Source organism: Oryza sativa, chromosome 3 (genome assembly GCF_034140825.1).
Source record: "Oryza sativa Japonica Group chromosome 3, ASM3414082v1".
NCBI classification, from domain to species: Eukaryota; Viridiplantae; Streptophyta; class Magnoliopsida; order Poales; family Poaceae; genus Oryza; species Oryza sativa.
In genome coordinates this window covers 27,539,581-27,560,410 of record NC_089037.1, presented here as the reverse complement: position 1 = coordinate 27,560,410, position 20,830 = coordinate 27,539,581, and the positions used below count along the sequence as shown (strand labels likewise).

Sequence of the window (20,830 nt, the reverse complement as noted above, 5' to 3'; positions counted from 1 at the left end):
TCAATACCCCAAAAACACACACATGAAGAAACTTGACAAGCTTTTGGTCACATTAATTAATTAGAGCACAGACAAAACTGTCTAATACAGTGCTCGATCGATCGTCACAGGCCATGAAACAATGGAGAAGACACAGTGGTCAAATTAATGAAATGGAATTCCAATTGTCCCCTGGACATCTAGCTTCAGAATTTTTGCATCAGGAAGAACACAAATTGGCGATGGATGAACCGAACAGTTTGGCAAATTGTTTCTTCAGAGGTTGGCCGGGTTGAGAGCTGGAAGATTTGCTCTGCACAACAGGGACAGGTAGGCTGATTTATCGATCTGACAGTGACTTTGTTTGGCTACGCTAAACCTAACCTAGCTTAGTTCGATTGCAACAAGTATTAGCAGTGGTAAAATTCAGATTTGTTTCCACGCATAACCTGACATATCCGGAAGAACTGGTCAGATATCGATCCAAGGGCACGCAGACAAATCTTTCGCTTTTATGATTCATGAATGCGTTTTTGCCCTGCAAGATCGGCCGGGGAAATCCCCCCACGGTGAGAAATCCAATCAGATTACCATTGTGTTTATTTCGATCAGGGGGCGACCTGATGGCGACTCGATTCTTTAGACAGTTCTGACGAAAGTTCAGTAATCCTCATCTCTACCACTTTCTACTAATTTAAAAGCGTAGTCGTTCTCCTTTCGTCTCCTTCTCACCGTGCTCGGATGTCGTGTAACTATTGTAGGATCCAATACTTTCATCTTAGCCTACCCATCCAATCAATCTCCAATTATATTTGTATATAGCTTGTGTTTTATCTTTAATCCACCCATCCAACCAATCTCCACTCATATAGACTTGGACTATGGGTGAAATCGGTCACGGAAATTCCCGATCGACCGAGTGCCGTTTCCGTATATGGTGTACCGTTTCTGACCGTACCGTTTTTGGCTATTTTTAAATTTTGTTTTTTCACAATTCTTTCTGCATCGTATTAATGTCAATACCGAGTAGTTTAAATGATAAATATGGTCAATTACCGGCCGATTGAGCATCGTTTCCGAAGAGATGCTACCGATTCCGATCGTTTCCGACCGTTTTAACCCCTAACTTGGACAAATTTTCTAAGGGGAAAAAGTCCACTTTGACTCCCTTAAAAATAGGCCGAATCTAATTCATACCCCTCAACAAGAAAACCGGACAGGAACACTCCCCGAACTATTGAAACCAGCGCAATTTTACTCCCTGAGCGGTTTTGGATGGTGGTTTTGCTGATGTGGAGCTGACGTGGCAGGGTTGACCGGGTCTTCATCTCAGGTGGTGCTTGCGTAGCATTACAATTTACGAAAGAGTAAAGTTCATCACCGGTCTCTAAACTTGTACCGTTGTGTCATCCCGGTCCCTAAACTCGCAAATCGACCATTCAGGTCTTCAAACTTGTCCGACTGTGTCATCCCGGCCCCTAAACTTGCAGATCACTCGTTTAGGTCCTCCAACTTGTTCAGTTGTGTTACCCCGGTCCCTAAACAGGACGGTCTAAGAACTTTATATAAAAAATAATTCATAACTTTTTCATGTGAACTCTAATGAAGACAAACTTTATATCAAAATTGTAGCCCTTGACGCAACCTATAACTTTGTAGTTGAAAAGTTTTTGAATTAAAACTGTTTAGGGTCCCAAAATATTGTTGCATGTTTATAGATTTTGAAATTTTAATTTTAAAATTACATTTTGGGACAAAAAATGACTTAAAATAAAAAAAAATTCAACTACAAAGTTGTAGATCGCATCGAGGGCTACAAGTTTAATATAAAGTTTGTCTTCATTAGATTTCACATGAAAAAGTTATGAATTATTTTTAAATATAAAGTCTTTAGACCGTCATATTTGACCCAGATGATATTCAAATCCAAGTTTAGAGACCGGGGTGACACAACTAAACGATTTGGAGAACTTAAACGAGTGATCTGCAAGTTTAGAGATCGGGATGACACAGTCGAACAAATTTAAGGGCCTGAACGGTCGATTTGCGAGTTTAGGGACAGGGATAACACAGCGGTACAAGTTTAAAGACCGGTGATGAACTTTACTCTTTAAGAAATATATGTGGGACCCATTGTCATTTACACACAAAATATTGTGGGCCCTACTGACATATGGTCGTCCTCTGTCTCCAACTCTTCTTCCTCCTCCCTCTCTCTCTCCCTCTTATCTTTCTCATTTCTTTTCCCCTTCGACCGTGGCGGTAGTGAGCGGGACGACGGGTGTTGGAGCGGCGGCGCTGGCAAGCGGGCGAAGGCTGGAGCAGCAGCGGCGCTGGCGAGCGGGCGAATGCTCCAGCGGCGTGGAGAGGGGTGTCCCTTGTACAGCCTCCCTGCAGCTGAAATGAGCCGCGATGATTGCTCACGCTGAAATGCACACGCAAACTCCCATTCTACGAATGCACGCGTCCATCTCCTTCGTGCCTCACCGTGTTGGGCTTGCCGTTGGGCGTTGGGAGTCCACAGAGCTGGACGTGTCGTTGGCGAACGAGCACGTCCGCGCCGACAACCTGAGGTGATGCTCCGGGATGCGTACACGCACTTGGCGGCGGACAGCGTGTCGTGCTCTTGGGATTTTGGGAGCTCTTCATGAGCCGCGATGATGCGCACCTCGTCGACGCCGAGGGAGACGAGAGGTCAACGATGGAGTCTTTTACCTCTATGCCACTAAAAATGTTGTTGCTTATCTGTGTGTCACAAAAAAATTTGGAGTCACCTATATGCCATGAGGCTAACTTTCGTTGACCCGTGTGCCATTCCGTCCATCTTCTGTTAGAACTTAACGGTTCCATATATCTGACATATGAGACCCATGTATGAAAATGACTAATTTGCCCCTGCTCTATTTTCAGCTCTACTCTCATTCTCTCTTCTCCTGCTCTCTCCCTGTTTTTGCCGCACGCCAGCCGCACCCTAACCCTAGCCGCACGCCGCTGCCGCCGCCTGGCCTCGCCGTAGCCATCGCCGCCGCCTAGCCTCGCCGGCGCCCCATCGGCCCGTCGCCCCGTCGCCCCAGGCCGGCACGCCCCGTCGCCGCGCGCCCAGGCTGGCGCGGCCTTGCGCCCTCGCCCCCAGGCCGGCGCCCCCTGCCTCCAAGCCGCCTCCAGGCCAGCTCCCGCCCCCCGTCTAATTTTTTCCCTATTTTTTCCACCATTTTCTAATTTATCCCACATTTTCCTTTTTTTTCCTGGATTTTTAAACATTTTTAAAACTTATTCTCACTTATTCTGGTTTTTAACTTTTTTAAAAATTTATTTTCCATTTTTTTATTTTTAACGCCTTTTCTAAATTATTTTTCACTTTTCTGATTTTTAAACCATTATTGTACACAAGGGCAAAATTGTCTTTACACAGCCCATAACATCTCTGTTATGTCTCCATCCATCTAAAATGGTACACGGATCAACGAAAATTAGACTCATGATATACAAGTAACTTCAAATTTTTTTCTGGCACACAGGTAAACAGCAATTTTTTTAATAGCATATGGGTAAAAGACTCTCAACGAGGGCGGCCGCTGCCTGCTCCAGCTCAAGCGAGATTGTCTCACCCGCACGCACGGCCACGCCGAGGACAGCAGTGAGTTCAAGTTTCAAGGACTCCACGGCACGTACCACGTCGACTTCGTCACGCCCACCAGCAAGATCTCTCCCGGGAGTTCACGGGACAGCCTCCATGCTCCTCGGCTCCTCGCCGTGACGACGGGGTCCCCAGCGCGTCAGCCGTGGTCATGCTAGGCCTCGACGGCCTGGGCATCGAAGTGCTCTACCTCAAGTTACTGCACGACGACGATGGCTTGGGGAGTTCGCGGCGGCCGACGACGTGCTCTGGCGCGGGCCCGGGTGCGTGCAACAATTCTAGGTGGAGTGCACGGAGCAGTGTCCGCCACGTGGCCGGTACCGGTATGCCGCTGCCGCTCCGGCTGAAGGGGAAAAGAAAAGAGAGAGATAAGGGAGAGAGGGAGGAGGAAGAAGGGTTAGAGAGACAGAGGATGCCATGTGGGTCCATATGTTAGTGTGGCCCATAATATTTTTTTAATAATAAATGGGTCCCACATATATATTTTAAGTTTTAATACCATATGGGACAAAGACCAGGTCAACCCTACCATGTGAGCGCCACGTCAGCAAAACCACCATCCAAAATCGCTGAGGGAGTCAAGTTGCACTGATTTCAATAGTTCGGGGAGTTTTCCTGTCCGGTTTTGTTGTTGAGGGGTACGAATTAGATTCAGCTTATTTTTAAGGGAGTCAAAGTAGACTTTTTCCTTTCTAAGGCAAGCAAAAATGGCGAGATTGGGTTCCTGTGGGCCTCAGTAATGGGCCGTGGCCCACTATCAGGACTAACGAGGTTGGCCCGGCCAGCAGATCCCCGCGTCGAATCCCAGGAATGGACGGCCGAGATCTCATCTCCCACAAGCCCTAACCCTAACGAAGTACTAGCAGTATTAACAAGCGGCGAGCGCTCGAGCTGGGTGCGCGAGCGGTTGGCGGCGACGGCCGGCGGCCGGCGGCGAGGTCGAGCGAGGAGGCGGGCCGGCGAGGCGCGCGGTACTTTGTGCCTCGAAACGAGTGGGCCTTTATTTTTTTTTTGGTTCTGTTTCGGCTCGTCGCGGATTTCGCACGGTTTGCTTCGTTCTTGGTGATTTTCTTGAAGCGTCGTCTTCTCCAATCGATCGCTTCCTGTAGCTTCTCCACCCTTCTTCTGTGGTGGATACAGATTTGTTCTTGGAAGCGGCTGGGATTTCGGTTAACGATGCCATTGGTTTCTATTCTAACATATGCTTTCTCTTGTCTCTTGTGTCTCTTGTGTGTTCAGATTGGGCTTGTTGGTGTCGGATTTGATTGTGGTTTCGTGGCTGTGATGACAATCAAACCTCGTTTCTCGATGCTGAGACTTGATTTGTTCAAGGACCAGAACTGTGCTGACCTTAATTTGTGCGTGTCTGAGCCACCCCAAACACACCATGTCCGAATCGATTTCTGCGAAAGTTAGTATGTCTGCACGATGCCACTCGATGCTACTACTAGTATTTAGGTGTCTTTATTAGCTTTTTCCTCTTCTATGTTTATTGGCTGTTTCTTGCATTTGCGTTGTTGTAGTGTGGCTGTGAGGACTAACTACTTTGTTTCTCGATGCTGACTTGATTCAATCAATCAAGGACCAAAAAAATTTGATGACCTTTGTGCGTGTCTGAGCCACTGCAACTCAGTTTTTTCAGTCTTCGCTTGTGTGAAGATATCATCTTGCCTTCCGTGTTTTGAGCCTGAACGATAAAGAAGAGATGTTTCTTGGTGCTGATTCGACTCATTTTAGGATGGAATTTTGACGAGGCTCATGCGTGTCTGAAGTCTGAACCATTGTAAAACTTGGATGTAGTTGTTGTTTTAGGTGTCTGAAGTCTGAACCATTGTAAAACTTGGACGTAGTTGTTGTTTTTTTTCCTAAAAAAAGAGAACTTTTTTCTCTCGTTTTTTCTCTGCTGTATTTGAATTTGTTCATTTTTTCCAGCTGTTGTACACTTGTACTTCATATTGGGATACTGAATGTTAGGTGCGATCAATGTAGTAGTGCTTGCATGTTTGACAAACTCATGGACATTAACTCAAGTTATCTAAAACATTGAGATCCTTGGAATAGTTATGCTGGAACTATTGCATGGAAATTTTACAACTCGCTATATGCTAGAAGCGAATCCCCGTAGTTCATTTTCCTCAATCAGCCCAGTAGATTTCTAGCTAATGGTATCTGATAAGGGGCAAATTGTTTTTTCAAGGATACAGCTGAATTCATAAGAACTGAAAATCGCAATTAGCTGGTATTACATTGCAGAAGCTTGAGAACAGAAAGAAGGGAATAACATGCATGGGTAACGCCAATACTAAAGCTATCCCATGGTGAGCTCATTAACGACTTGATCTCCATTTCCTGAAGATTCACATTGCATGATCCTCGAGGTTCAGTAACCAACCATATGGCCTTGCTTCTGGTTTCATGATTGAATCGTCAGGATTTTTGGAGTTTGTCAAGATCTCACCTAGAGGTCCACCTTGAGGCATCTCCCAAGAACTTGAGATGCTATCCTCTTGCATTTGTGCCATATTAGGTGCATGGCAGCTGACGCGTGGGTCCTCTGGCGAGGAATAGAAAGTTGATGGAACTGTCATGACATTGGAATCTTTGCTTTTCTGAAACTCCATTTTCTCGTCCTTAGGCAAGCTGAAATTCTGAAGGACTGACTGAAGGCATCCACGATCATGCATCTTGGTGAAAGGAATGCTTTTGTTGTTCTGCTGGTTGCTGCTCTCCCAAGGCTTCAACATGGTATTTGAAGAAATCGATTCACTGTCTCCTGCTGTATTGAACTTCTCCGGTTTGTTCTGTTGCTTCAACTGAGAGAACAGGGACAATGTTGGCTGTTGATTCGTTAAATTTAGCAGTGGGCCATTGTTTTCTTCAGCAGCTTTGTTTCCTTTCTCTTTGTTCGCCATTGTCCTGCAAATGTGTACAGGTCTTCAAATTAAATGATTATTACTTTCTATTAAAACTGAAATAATCTAGTTGTTTTCCTTTGTCCCTGACTATATTGCAGCATTTGTATTCCATTCTTTATAAGAGATTTTTTTCCACCAGAACCACAACGATTACCTTCTATCATGAAAATGTACCAGAAAATCTTAAACCATCAATAGGATATGCAAAAATGGTGGAAAAAAATACTGTGATTCAGTCTGTAGCACTAAAATACTTGCACGTTGAGAATATTAAACCAAGTTTAAGGATGTATTAACCTGTTCAAACTATCTGTCCAATAGCTGATACTGCGTGGCTTCATTTCATTAACTTTTGCCTTCTTGAAGCTGCCCTGCCCGACAGAAGATGGCAATGAGCCAGCACACGGTGTCTCTTTCACAGTCTTTCTACTTTGGTTTTCCACAGGCTTTCTTGAACGGTGGCGGTTTCTGTTGATGTGCCTCTCACAATACTTGTGGTCGGCCATGGCCTCCTTTGAACACCGCCATTTCTTGCCATCTGTTCGACGGCATCTTCCAGGTTCTGGGTCAGAGTCTGCATTTGGGAAGCCTTGATAGAGAGGCCTCCAGCTCACTGCAGTACAATAAGTATGTCATGTTTCCATTTGATTTACATATCACGTTGCCTTTTGTCATAATAAACCTGAACTGGTGAGAACTGAGAACGTAACATTGATACAGCTTGTATGCAGCTCCTTTTTGTTAATAACATGCTCACTTGTACACTCAGATTTGCAATATTCAGTTTGTGAAAGCAGTATTCTTTACATACACCTAACTGACACACATATTGGTGTATGTAATGTATGTATGTAACTTGATGATCGTACGTTTCAAGTTGATGTAAAATACTGCATTTCTATTTTGCTCATTTATACTTAACATGTGTTTCATGTATATGCAGTAACATAAGTAAACAGTTTTTTTTCTGTTCTACCCAGGATATGAAAATGTGAGTTTTCAGGTTTAAAGCATCAAGATATTTGGGTTTGAATACATACTTCTGTTAGCTGATGATCTGAAGCTTTTGCTGATTGAAATGAGCAGGCTGGAAGGTATAGGGGCCTTTGCATTGAGATACTTGTAAATGAGAGCCTGGTGCTCCAGCTCCATCCACTGTGAGGGAGTGAAAGGCCTCTTGGTCCTAGACAACAAGAACCTCTGCTCATTTTCCCTCCCAAAATCCAAACCTGGATAAGTCAAGGAAAAACATTTTAGTGTGGTCAATAATATATTCGAAAGAATCAAAAACCTTATCTTGAGATAGATATGGATATGGTTAAGGCATGCACCGGCCAGAGTCAAGACAAAAGTGTAAAGTTAAAATAAAGCAATGAAATGAAACAGCCTTAGGTTTGGGAAGGGGGCCCCAGGGTTTGTGCTCATCCCCATGACTCGTTCTGTAGCACTCATGAGAGCTCATCAAGTTCAATAAATGTATCACTTGATTTATCTTTTCTGACTTTTTTTCCCTCTCATTTGTGCAGGTGAACAGAAAAAAACACTGTCCATCATGAGTTGCAGAGAAATACACAGATCAATGGCCTTACATACATACATGCACACATGATCTTTGCTTCTAACCTATTGCAAGTTAATAACATGGAAGTGTGTATGTATGTGGTGATGAGCAAGGCCAGACCTGATGGCAATGTGTGAGCAGCCTTGGCGAATCTGAGCATCTTCTGTTCATCAAGAAAGGGGGAAGGGTATGATGCAGCAGCAGCCTGGGTGAAGCTACCAGCAGCAGCTCTCTTGATGAGGCTCAGATCACCCTCCTTGGTGGATGGCACTGTGAGTCCTTGCAAGCCCAACACCTCTCCAAGCTCCATGGCAGCAGCAGAGAAGTCAGCAAACATCTTGGAAGGACAGGAGGAGGGGAGAGGAGGAAGAAGAAGAAGAGGAGGGGGTGAGCATTGCTGGGGACAGTCACAGTGAGGCTGAGGTTGAGAGTGAGGAGGGTGTAGTGTGTGCTTTCTAGTAGGAGGCAGGAAGTGTGTGGTGATATATTATGGGATGGTGGCTCTTTGGGAGACTAGAGGTAGGGCTAGGTGGTGGCCCTTAAATAGCAGGAGTCCTTTCATTCTTTTAGTGGAGTAACTTTTTTTGCTGTCATTTCTTTATTTTATTTTTATTTTATTGATTTTTTGGGCTCAATGTTTCTGTGAAGTGATACTGCTGGGTACTGATGGGGAGGAGTAATTGGTTCATAAAAAGGTAGTAGTAGCAGCAGCATGTTTATTCTCTTCTTTTCTAATTAAGGTCTGGTTTAGTTTTCCAACTTTTTATTCAAACTTTTAACTTTTCTATCACATTAAAACTTTCCTACACACAAACTTCTAACTTTTCCGTCACATCGTTACAATTTCAATCAAACTTTTAATTTTGGTGTGAACTAAACACACTCTAATATATAAATTTTATCTTGGTTTTCATTGGGAAGTTTTTCAAACTGTTTAATGGTGTATTGCTTCAATATATCAAATAGAATCATTTTTTTATTTTATGATAATTGAAACTTAATTAAACGTACGCTAATGATTTTCTCATTCTGTGTGGATACTTAATCTCCATCCTTGTCGTACTCCCTTCGTCCTAAAAAAAAGCTAACCTAGTATTAAATATGATGTTTTCTATTATCTGTCCAGATTCATTGTACTAGAAAACATCTCATCCAATATTTGTTGTACTAGGAAATATCTCATTCAATATTAGGTTGGTTTTTTGTGGGACGAAGGGAGTAGGTTTGAACACAAGCCTCAAGATCAAAATGTGATTGAGAGCAATGTATGTACTGTTCCACAAAAGCGGAGGGAGATTTTGCGGCCAAATTGATTGGGGGCAATTACGTGAGCTGTAGGGGCAAATCAATAACTACATGGCTGTACACATCGCTCAGAATTAACCCTCTATGCAGTACTACTACTACACTTCCAATAAGTGCAGTGCACCCTTGTGTTCTCTTGCAAGTAAATATGCTCGAAATGAATGGTCGAGCTTCATGTGATGGTCAGAGGCTCTTCTCTCTTGCTCCCTCCCTGAAGGAATTGTTTAGTTTTTATGTAGGAGTATTTATTGTGTTTTTTTGAAGTCACACACACTTCAGTGCTTTTGCCATGTCCCAGGACAGACAAATTTGATTATTCAATTTAGCAATATCTGTACTTCGCGCCAAGAAGAAGCTCAATATAACGCAGAGTTTCACTGTGCTCTAAGGTATACTCCTACGTCGCAAAGAAACTAAATTCAGTACAATTTTATTTTTTTGTGAACCATTATCTGTGTGTATAAAATAGTGTGATTCCGTGTTTTTTACCACAACACCAAGGATGGTAGGACGTCCAACCAAAGCGCTGTGCTCACCACAACACCAGCAGTGAGTGACTAGTGAGGCAGACAAGTAGCAGCAGAGCTAGTACCCCTGGCATCGACGCGATTGAGCCTCTCATCGTTTTCGTATTAATTTTTCAGTCGTAACTAAATTCTGAATTATAAAAACTTAAATTTTTTAGTTATTTCAACGTAGTTAGTTTTTAAACCGTTAGTGACACGCACATAAAAGTTCTACCCATAAATTTATTCCACAGCGATAGTGAGTTTGCTCTTTTTTATAATGCTTCCGTCCTAAAAAAACATTAACTTTTAGGGATAAATCAAGATAAGCATTTGTCTAAAATTCATCCTCTATTTTATTTACTTATATTCAGTTTACTTTCTCCGTACCAAAATAAATAAACTTAGCACATAACGTGATACATTATAGTACTAAAGAATTTGAATAAACATGTAGCCCCATTCTTTTCTTCAACTCCAAACTTTAACTTTTTCGTTTTTCGTTTTTCATTAGCATGCTTTTCAAACTGTTAAATAATACTTTTTTTCTCTTAAGAAGATGAGATCGAACATACTCTCTCCGTTTCAGATTATAAGATGTTTTGACTTTGGTCAAAGTCAAATAGCTTTAAGTTTGACTAAGCTTATAAACAAATATAGTAATATTTACATTACCAAATTAATTTTATTAAATTAATAATTAAATATATTTTTATAATAAATTTATCTTGAGTCGAAAATATTATTATTTTTTTTCTATAAACTTGGTCAAACTTAAAACAGTTTAACTTTGATCAAAGTCAAAACATCTTCTAACCCAAAACATAGGGAGTATTAGATTTTTATTTTTAATTTTGAGATGGAGGAAATATGTGTGTTGTTGGATGGGGGGTGGACTCAGACTCTGCATCGCCAAGTACGGTAGGGCGTAGGCGAGGGGGCGCCCCCGGTGAGACGCGAAGAAGCTGATAGTCGGCTGGTGGCGCTGCGCGCGGTCACGAGGTTGAGATGACGCCTTTCATTCATTGCCGGCAGCCGCCCGTGGCCGTCGTCCGTCGCGCGCCCTCGCCCGCCTTCATTCATGCGCGTCCAAGCAACAAGATACTGCGACACCGTGCTACCACCACCACTACAGGCTCACATCACAGCAACATGCTGCTACTGGAGGTACGTAGTACCAAGCACACACATCTCTGATAGGATTTTATACTCTCTCTCTCTCTCTCTCTCTCTCTCTCTGTGTGTTCTACCTGAGGTGTGGAGTGAGTGAGTGAGTGAGTGAGCAGCTGGCAAATCTGGCATGCATCATGTGAGTGGAAACAGGGGGGGTTTAATTGGGTCCCCGATCCCCACACTCAGATACGTAATCTACGTGTACGGGGCTGCATTCTCCTCGCTCCAATGGGTGTACGTCCGTGCTTGATGATGTTACTCATCGGGGGACCAACAACTGAAGAAAAGCTCACTACAGATTTTACAGGCCAAACTATCGTGCCGGAAATTGTGTGCGCCGGTATTTTGAACTACAGTTACGTTAAAGGAGTAAAATTTCAGAAAACTACGGATCTAGTTGATATTATTCTACCTGTGTACTATAATAATTGTATTTTTAGAATTTGAATTAATTTGTTCTAAAAAATAGTTGTCACACTAGAGTAGTAATGATCTCATTAATAATTTCTTGTGCGAGACAGGGTTCACCGGCAGGTCCCAGCGCGATGTGCTTCCCATAGCGACAAACTTGTTTTTTTATTTAAAAAAAAGAGCAAATTTTGTTCAAAATTTATCACTAAAAAATTCCAACATTTTGGTCTCCCAAAATAATGTCGCATGTATTCTAATATTGTTGACCATGGTATAGGGTGGTATTGTTAAAGAGACAATGTTGTCCAAGAGGAACAACCTATGTGTATATATGGATGCCGGGAGGATGCCAGCATGCACATGATTGCATCAAAGGCGGTATGCAAGTGGCTGCCGTACAATGCGTACCAAACACAAGGCAGACCAGTGGTTCACGTTCACCTTTTTTTCCTCCTCTCTTCCATGCTAGTGTATGCGACCTGCTACAACTGAAATTTTTACATTTTAGTTTTTTTTGAAAACTTATTTTACAAATAGACCCTTAGAAAAACTTAAACCGGAAATGGTCCTTTTTGGGGCGCCAGAGTGGCTGGCGCCGTACCCCAACATGGCGGCGCCAGCCACACTGGCGCCATGCCCGTGCCACCGTGGCACTAGGGCTGTCATGGAGGTGCTGACTGGGCAGAATGGGGGTGCCAGCCACACTGGCGCCGCCCCTCCTAGCATGGCGCCAGCATGGCTGGCGCGCCCCTCCTCTGTGGGCCGACCCCTTAAACCCCGTGGGCCCCACCACCTATCTACTCCCCACTCCCATTTTCGCCCGAGCACCAGCCCGAGCTGAGCAGCAGCAGCTCTCCCCCTCTCTCTCCCCCTCACCTCCCCACCTCAAATCCACTCCATTTGAACTCGTTTTTCGCGGGATTTTTTGTGGAAATCGAAGAGAAAGGTAGACTCCTTCATTCACCCCTCTTTTTTTTCGCTTTTATTGGTTGAATTTGTAGATCGGTGGGTAATCCTAGAACCCCTTTTTTACCCAAATTTGTGATTTTTAGCATTTGTTCTTAGGATTGGCTTGTTGTAGTGCTACATGTTTGCAATGTACTCATTGGTGTCACGATTTTTTTAACCATATATGTGGTAATGTTAATTTTTGGATGGTTTGGTTGGATGGATGGATGAAAAATTATAGTTGAGGCATGAAAGTAATTTTAATTTGATGGACTTGATGCTATAGTCTATAGGTTAAACTTTTAACCATTAATTATATGAAGGTGAGCAAATTTTGGTTGCATTATATAAATTGATTATAGTTAACTAGAACTAGGTTGGGTTGTATGACGGAGTATTTGTAATATTTCGATGTGTAATGCACTAGTAAACTTGTTGATAGTTGTAGGTGGATTAAATATTTTTTTGGAGTAGTAGCTTTGGGACAATTTAAGTTATGCATTGGTTATAATATGTCGGTTTGGACTACGTTTAGGAATGAAGATTTAATTTTTGTTGCAAAGTTACATTTGATTTTTTGGTGTAGATGGATAGACTTGTTCGTGTTTACTACGGTGGTAGAGTGGTGGAACCTTATGTTGGTGCACATGTTGAGTTTGAGGATATGTCATTGAAGACCATTTTGTTTCCTACCCACCCAACTCTAGATGAACTAAGGTCACGAGTGAAAGAAGTTCTTGGATGGACGAGGATAATGTGGAGATTCGTTTTTATGGGAGATACGATGTTGGTCAAGGGCATAAGTATATATTAAATGTGATAGGTCAGTTGGAATGGGAAGTTTACTTTGATTTGGTAAAAGAGTCTCAGTTTAGATCTCTAGAGGTGTTTGCATCAAAGTTAGTTCGTACCGTAGAAAATTTGGATCTAAACAAATCTCCTTCTTATCATTACGTTGAGAAGAATTTTGTGACATATTATTCTCGTCGTGGAGGGGGTACAAGTAAGACTGAGTTGGTACGGGAAGACTTGGAGGGGGAAGGAGAGAAGAAGAGACCTTTGCTTGGAAATGATTTATGGGAGGCAGGACCATCAAAGAGACATTGCGGTAGTGATGATGTGGATGCAGCGAGGGAGATGAAAAGGGAGTTAGTACAAGAGGGGCTTGATCTAAGTGAACATTTGTCGGTGAGTGTTCATTGGTCGTCGTACGGAGTCAACCCTGAATACCCGACAGAAGTAGCAGGCCAATATGTGAATCCAGATGATTACTTTGATGTCGAATTGAGTGGTGGTCACGATTCTGTCTCAGTAGAAGTCAATAGAGATGATGTGGACGAGGAGGCAAGTGTTGAGCAATATGATGTTGAATTTGCTGAAGACTCTGATGATGACCGTCCATTCCCTCCACTTACTAATAATGACAAGTTAGCATTAGAGGAATGTCGTGCGTTTGAGAAGGTGTTTGGGAGGAAGCCGGACATTCCTGAGTTTAGGGACCTAACACATGCCCATGGTGCACTACTAGATGGCGGCATCAACCGAGATCAGTTGCCAGAACCATTCCAAGTGGATGGTCTCAGAAAGGGTTTAGAGTTCCCATCCATGGTCGCATTGAAGCTATGGCTTCAGGAGTACGCCATCGTGCACCATCGTCCATACCGTGTTGTCAATTCTGCCGCAAATAAGAGGTACACTGTTAAATGTGAAAACCCACGGTGCAAATGGAAGGTCCATGCAACTAAGAGGTCTAGTGGCACGTGGAGGATATCACGGGTAGGTAAAGAACATAGTTGTGCTACTGCCGAAGGTTCAGGGAGCCACCGGCAGCTGACATCAAAGTTCATAGCAAATAGGTTATGCAATGCCATAAAACTACAACCTACACTCTCTGCTTCTGCGTTAGCTTTGTATATATTTGAAGTTTTCCAGTATAGGGTGAAGTATGGCAAGGTTTGGAGGGCACGAGAGGAGGCTATGAAGCTCATTTACGGTGAATGGAGTGAAGCGTATGTCCGTTTGCCCACTTTGCTGCAAGCCATTAAGCAGAGGAATCCCAGTATGGTCTACCACATCGATACTCATCCTGATAGGGTTGTCAACGTTGATGGAGTGACCAAGAAAATTTTTATGCGTGCATTCTGGTGCTTTGGTCCTTCCATTGAGGCTTTTAAGCATTGTAGGCCAGTACTAGCTATAGATGCAACCTTCCTAACTGGAAAATACGGTAGTGCCTTGATGACTGCATTATTAGCTGATGCGGAGGACCAACTTGTACCTTTAGCTTTTGCCTTGGTGGAGAAAGAGAATTCACGAGACTGGTGCTGGTTTATCGATCTTGTCCGACGGGTTGTGGTTGGGCCGCATAGGGAGGTTTGTATTATCTCAGATCGACATGCTGGTATAATGAATGCCATGACGACTCCTGTTCCAGGATTGCCACCGGTTCACCACCGATGGTGCATGAGGCACTTCAGTGCTAATTTCCACAAGGCCGGTGCGGACAAGCACCAGACAAAAGAGCTCCTAAGGATATGTCAGATTGACGAGAAGTGGATATTTGAGAGGGATGTTGAGGCACTAAGGCAGCGTATTCCCGAAGGTCCTCGTAAATGGCTTGAAGATGAGTTGTTGGATAAAGATAAGTGGTCTCGTGCATACGATAGAAATGGCCTCCGGTGGGGTTACATGATAACCAACATGGCCGAACAGTTCAATAGCGTGCTAGTTGGTGTTCGTAAGCTTCCAGTGACGGCCATAGTTTCATTTACGTTCATGAAGTGCAATGACTAGTTTGTGAACAGACATGATGAAGCTTTGAAGCGAGTCCAGTTAGGGCAGCGTTGGTCCACCAAGGTTGATAGTAAGATGAAGGTGCAAAAAAGTAAGGCGAACAAACACACTGCAAGGTGTTTCGATAAGCAGAAAAAGACATACGAGGTCACAGAGAGGGGTGGTATAACGCGTGGTGGTGTTAGATTTGGCGCAAGAGCCTTCAAAGTTGAAGGTGAGGGGAACTCATGTTCTTGCCAAAGGCCATTGCTCTACCATATGCCTTGCTCACATCTTATACACGTTTATCTGATTCATGCAATTGATGAGGAATCTCCCAACCGAATGCCGTATCAGTTCTCTTCAAGAGCCGTTGTGAACACATGGGCAAGTCGCTTTGAGCCATACCTCGACCCCACACAGTGGCCACCGTACGATGGTGAAGAATTTGTTGCTGACCCAAATTTGAATATTAAAACAAGAGGGAACAGGAGATCGAAACAATTCAAGAACGAAATGGACTCGGGTCTGGGTGGTTCTGGAAGGAAACCACCTTCATGCGTTCAACTTGATGCTGCGCCGGTGCAAAATAGATGCTCGTTGTGTCACTAGGAGGGTCACAAGAAAACTAAGTGTCCTAAGCGTCCAAAAATAAGAAGTCCAAAAAAAATATAAGTGCTAGGGAGGTAAATATTTTGTTTTCCTACTCATGTTCTCGCATTCATTTTCTGTTAATATATGTCACATTGGTAACTAACGGTGAATTTATTACTTTTTCATGTAGGATGGCCGAGGAGAGACAACCGCCGACTTACCCAGCCTTGGAGGCGTACTACGAGGCCCGTCATCGCGGGGCTGCGATCGAGGCGGGGAGGGTATGAATCGGCATTGATTCACTTGTGCATAAGTATCGGTAGCGTGTATTTGACATTATATTAACTAATTGATTTACAATTGCTAATGCAGGTACTTCAACCGCTCCGAGTCAGTGCTCATGCCCCCCCAGTGTTCGACGATAGGTACATCCCGTACCTAAGGGTGGCCGGGTTGCTCGGGGTGGCCTTGGTCGTGAGCAGAGGAATGCCAGTGTTCAATGCTCCTGCGTTGATAGCACTTGTGGACAGATGGAGGCCTGAGACACACAGCTTCCACCTCCCCAGTGGTGAGATGACCATCACTCTACAGGATGTGGCTATGATCTTGGCCCTCCCATTACGGGGGCATGCCGTGACGGGCAGGACAGAGACTCCTGGATGGCGTGCACAAGTGGAGCAGCTGTTTGGCATTACACTGAACATTGAGCAGGGGCAAGGGGGGAAGAAGAAGCAGAATGGAATACCCCTGTCTTGGCTGAGTCAGAACTTCTCACATCTTCACGACGACGCTGAGCCATGGCGTGTTGAGTGTTATGCCCGTGCATACATCTTGCACTTGTTGGGAGGGGTTCTGTTTCCTAATGCTGGGGGTGACATTGCTTCGGCGATATGGATTCCTTTGGTCGCCAACCTTGGTGATCTAGGCCGTTTTAGTTGGGGCTCAGCAGTGTTGGCGTGGACATATAGACAGCTCTGTGAGGCCTGTTGTCGTCAGGCACCATCATCCAACATGAGTGGTTGTGTGCTATTGATTCAGCTGTGGATGTGGTTAAGACTACCGGTTGGAAGGCCTAAGTAGAGGCAAAGCTTCACTCCTTGGCCCTACAATGAGCCCGACATGGAGAAGACAGTGGTCTACCTTTTTGAGAGTACTGCCACTGCACATGCTCACCGGGATGTGGCATACAAGCATTATGTCAATGAGATGGACTGATTACAGCCTCAACATGTAAGTACTTCCAATATCACTTCTAGTTAGACATTTACTTCTTTAATTGAGATACTAACCAACGACATCTCTTCAACTTTTGCAGATTGAGTGGTTACCATACCACACAAATGAGGCTTCAAGCCTGACCCTGAACTCGATGTGCAATCGAGACTCTGACTATTTCATGTACCAGTGCCCATTGATTTGTTTCTGGGCAGTTGAGTACCACCTTCCGCACCGTGTCATGCGACAGTTCGGGAAGAAACAAGACTGGCCGGTTGAGGACATCTCAACTGGAGTTGAATTACACAAGTAAATATTTCTTATCTTTGTTTGCTTTCATTGTCAATGTTCAATTTTGTACCATTTAACCCTTGTCGATGCTCACTATTGTTTCATCACCTTCTACTTGTCTAGGTATGACAGGGTGAGAACAAAGAAGGTGAAAGACTGGGGGCTAGAGCATAATAGATATATTGATGAATAGATGACAGCTGGAAGGAACGACAGGTACATCGAGACTATACACCAAAATCATCTTTTCTCAGAGTACCTTCGTTGGCTGCATAGGACATATAGACTGTTCCTCCGCCCTACTTGGACGGAAGCCGACATAGAGGATGACCGCGACTCCGATGAGGGGCGGAATCCCTATGATGTCCGGACTAGAGTTGGATATCAAATGGAGCACGCCCCACTTAGAGACAGAGTCGTAAGTTTTCTTGCATTTGTCAAAGTTATTTCCATTTGCACCCTAGACCCTAACATATATCTTCTCACGCTTTCAGTAGAGAGAACTCCTCAGGAGTGTGAATGAAATGGGGCATGCCCTCCAAGCTCCGAGGGGTGGTGAGGACACGGAGAACACACTCCGCAATGTTTTAGAGGTAAAATTTATTTAGCACTTTGCATTACCTGAGTTATGCCTAACAAACTTCTTTTTTTTTTGAAATGCAGAAAGTTCGTCAAAGGTGCCAGAAACTTGCAGCAAGATTAGGTTGCAGGTCGGTTGGATTGGACGACGTGTACCAACCGCGGAGACTACCACCACCACTACCTCAATCCGCGCGTCCAAGTACCGCTCGACACTCCATCAGGATAGAAGAGCGTGAAGAAGTTGGTGACTCGTCGTCGTCACGCATTCCGCAAGGGAGGGGAAAGGGGAAGGCGCCGGCTCCACCTAGCGACGACGATGACGACGACGACGAGGAGGATGAGGACTACGTCGCACCAGACGCTGAGGAGATAGACATGTCACAGCTTCCCGACGCGCCTCAGGGGACGCAACCCACGCAATACAACTTGCGATCCACTCGGGCAGCGAAAAAGAGGTAAAATGAGCTTACCATTCTCAAATGTTATTTGATTTCCCTCATTTTGTTTTTAAAATGTTTTAAAAATTGGATTTTCAAATGTAGGTACACTCCGGGCTCGCAAGCTATTCGACGCCAACGGAAGAAGTGATTTGTATGAAGTTAATCTATTTGTTGGTAGTATGACATATGTGGTGCACTATGTGATATAAAATATGATGGACTATGTGAGGACTATGTGATGGACTTTTGACATTGTTTCATGTGTGGAATATTGGATGGACTTTTGGCATTGTTTGATGTGTGGAATATGTGATGGACTTTTGGCATTGTTTGATGTGTAGAATATGTGATGGACTATGTGAGGACTATGTGATGGACTTTTGGCATTGTGATTTGTGCAATTGGAACTTGTTTTAGTCCGTACGAATCTGTGAATTGTGATTTGAATTGCGAACTGTGAATTGGCATATTTGTGCAATATGGATCTTCAATTTGCAGAGAGGCAGAGGGCGGCGCCAACCACCCTGGCGCCGCGGTTGGGGAGGGCGGCGCCAGCCAGTGCCGCGAGGCAGAAGGGTTTCGGGCTGGGGGGAGGGCGGCGCCAGCTACCCTGGCGCCGTGGTCCATGAGGGCGGCGCCAGCCGAGGCCCGGAGGCAGAAGGGCTTCGATGGGGGGAGGAGGGGGGCGCCAGCCGTTGCCCGGAGGCAGAAGCGAAAATTTTGAGGGGGGAGAAAGTTGGTGGGGCCCGCAGAGGAGGGGCGCGCCAGCCATGCTGGCGTCGTGGTATGAGTGGCGGCGCCACTCTGGCTGGCGCCCCCTTCGGCCTAGTCAGCACCTCCATGACAGCCCTACTGCCACGGTGGCACGGGCACGACGCCAGTGTGGCTGGCGCCGCCATGTTGGGGTACGGCGCCAGCCACTCTGGCGTCCCAAAAAGGACCATTTCCGGTTTAAGTTTTTTCAGGGGTCTATTTGCAAAATAAGTTTTCAAAAAGGACCAAAATGTAAAAATTTCAGCCTGCTACAATGGCTCAGCATTCATTTTCTCTTGTGTTTTTACATCTTGCATGAGGCCTTCTTCCAATACGATTAGAACCTTCACATCTCCTTTGAAAATTATTTGAAGAAGAAAGAAATTGGCCATTGTGGTGAATCTCATACTTTCAATTCCTCGCATCACTTGAAGTGATGCGAATGTCCACCCATTTCGTTCCATTTTAGCTACCAATCAGGTGACTAATATTTCTCCACTCCTAGCCTGTGGATGCTAATAATTTGACAATCAGAGAATCGTCTTTAACCTCCAGTAGGTAAATGGGATGGAGGAAAACTGTCAGCAGAAAATTTAATAATAAAAGTATCACCTATATCGACGGTGCCGTGTTACTGGCCAAATCCGCATGGATTAGGTTAATTATCGCGGTTGGGGCGAGAAGCGGAGGAGTGTCGGGTAGAGGTGGAGGCTTCATAGGGATGCCGTAGGATCGGAGGTGAAAGCCCAATGGTAGGTGGTAGTTGTGACAGGGTGATGAGGTAGCAGTGGTGCCTCTCGGCCGCAGGACAAGAGAGGATGAATACGGGATAGCGTTGGTGGTGGTTAGGATGATGGGTGTTGTTGTTCGGTGCAACGGAGACATTGATAGAGATGCAACGCGAAGAATCTAGTCAGATTTGAACAAGAAGAGCTAATAAAATAAGGACGGCTGAGTAGGAGGAGTGAGGGAGGGAGGCGACGGCTAGTAGGCCTCACCGACACCAACGAGGCACATTATTCGCTATTGATAGATATGAGAGATTGAGGCTAATATCCTTGTATGATTCTTGAAGTGATCTTATCTATCGAAAACATCAAAAATATATGACTAGGCCTGTTCAAAACTGAGTTTAAAATGAAGATTAAGTGCGCATGCAAAACGAGAAAATCATTAGCGTTTAATTATTTAATTATTTTAAACTTAAAAATAGATTTATTCAATATTTTAAAATAACTTCACATAAAAAAATCATACAAAACACGTTATTTAGTGGTTTGAAAAACCTTCTTAATCGAGAAAAAAATATACATCTTAATCGAAAAAACTATATATATCAGGTGATTGTTGAACAGCTGGCCCTCTCCTCATAATTTTGTTCGCACGGTCAGTACGTTTTTTTTCAACGCTACAACACTGTATATATACGTGTTCTACGCTTGCCATGAATTTCTCCCAAGTTACTGTATAATTAAAGCATCACGAACAGTCCCATGTCATATACTCAACCGGGCCCCGTCAACAGTGAGCTCTATCCGTGGCGTTTGCCCCCACCGGACGACCGACCGGGCCCATACATAATCCACCCGTGCATTTAACTCTCTCTCTCTCAGTCGACTCACGCATACTCCTACAGCAGGTCAGCAGCAGAGTTAATCCAGGGAAAGCATCAAGCGAAAGCGGCAAAGCTGCCGTACGCCGAATGTTTTTTTCCGCCCACGCGCGCATGGAATTCTTTTTAATACTCT

At 44.3% G+C, this 20,830-nt stretch overlaps 1 protein-coding gene, 1 long non-coding RNA gene and 2 other non-coding genes across 4 annotated transcripts; 3 read left to right on the top strand and 1 right to left on the bottom strand.

Annotated features, from left to right (window-relative positions):
* The first annotated feature begins 4,892 nt into the window (after positions 1-4,892).
* Positions 4,893-4,991, top strand: LOC112938447 (small nucleolar RNA snoR126). The gene has a single exon (XR_003241647.1). It is a non-coding gene; the product is annotated as a small nucleolar RNA snoR126 (small nucleolar RNA).
* A 150-nt stretch (positions 4,992-5,141) lies between these two features.
* Positions 5,142-5,239, top strand: LOC112938446 (small nucleolar RNA snoR126). Its single transcript, XR_003241646.1, has one exon. It is a non-coding gene; the product is annotated as a small nucleolar RNA snoR126 (small nucleolar RNA).
* A 426-nt stretch (positions 5,240-5,665) lies between these two features.
* Positions 5,666-8,549, bottom strand: LOC4333705 (growth-regulating factor 9-like). Its single transcript, XM_066308973.1, has 4 exons — positions 8,213-8,549; positions 7,572-7,760; positions 6,829-7,144; positions 5,666-6,532 (listed from the first exon to the last, which is right to left on the bottom strand). The coding sequence occupies exons 1-4, from the start codon at positions 8,427-8,429 to the stop codon at positions 5,974-5,976; spliced, it is 1,281 nt and encodes a 426-aa protein (XP_066165070.1). The 5' UTR covers positions 8,430-8,549; the 3' UTR covers positions 5,666-5,973.
* LOC4333704 (uncharacterized) lies at positions 7,010-8,827 on the top strand. Its single transcript, XR_001544028.3, has 2 exons — positions 7,010-7,158; positions 8,058-8,827. It is a non-coding gene; the product is annotated as an uncharacterized lncRNA (long non-coding RNA).
* The last annotated feature ends 12,003 nt before the right edge of the window (positions 8,828-20,830 follow it).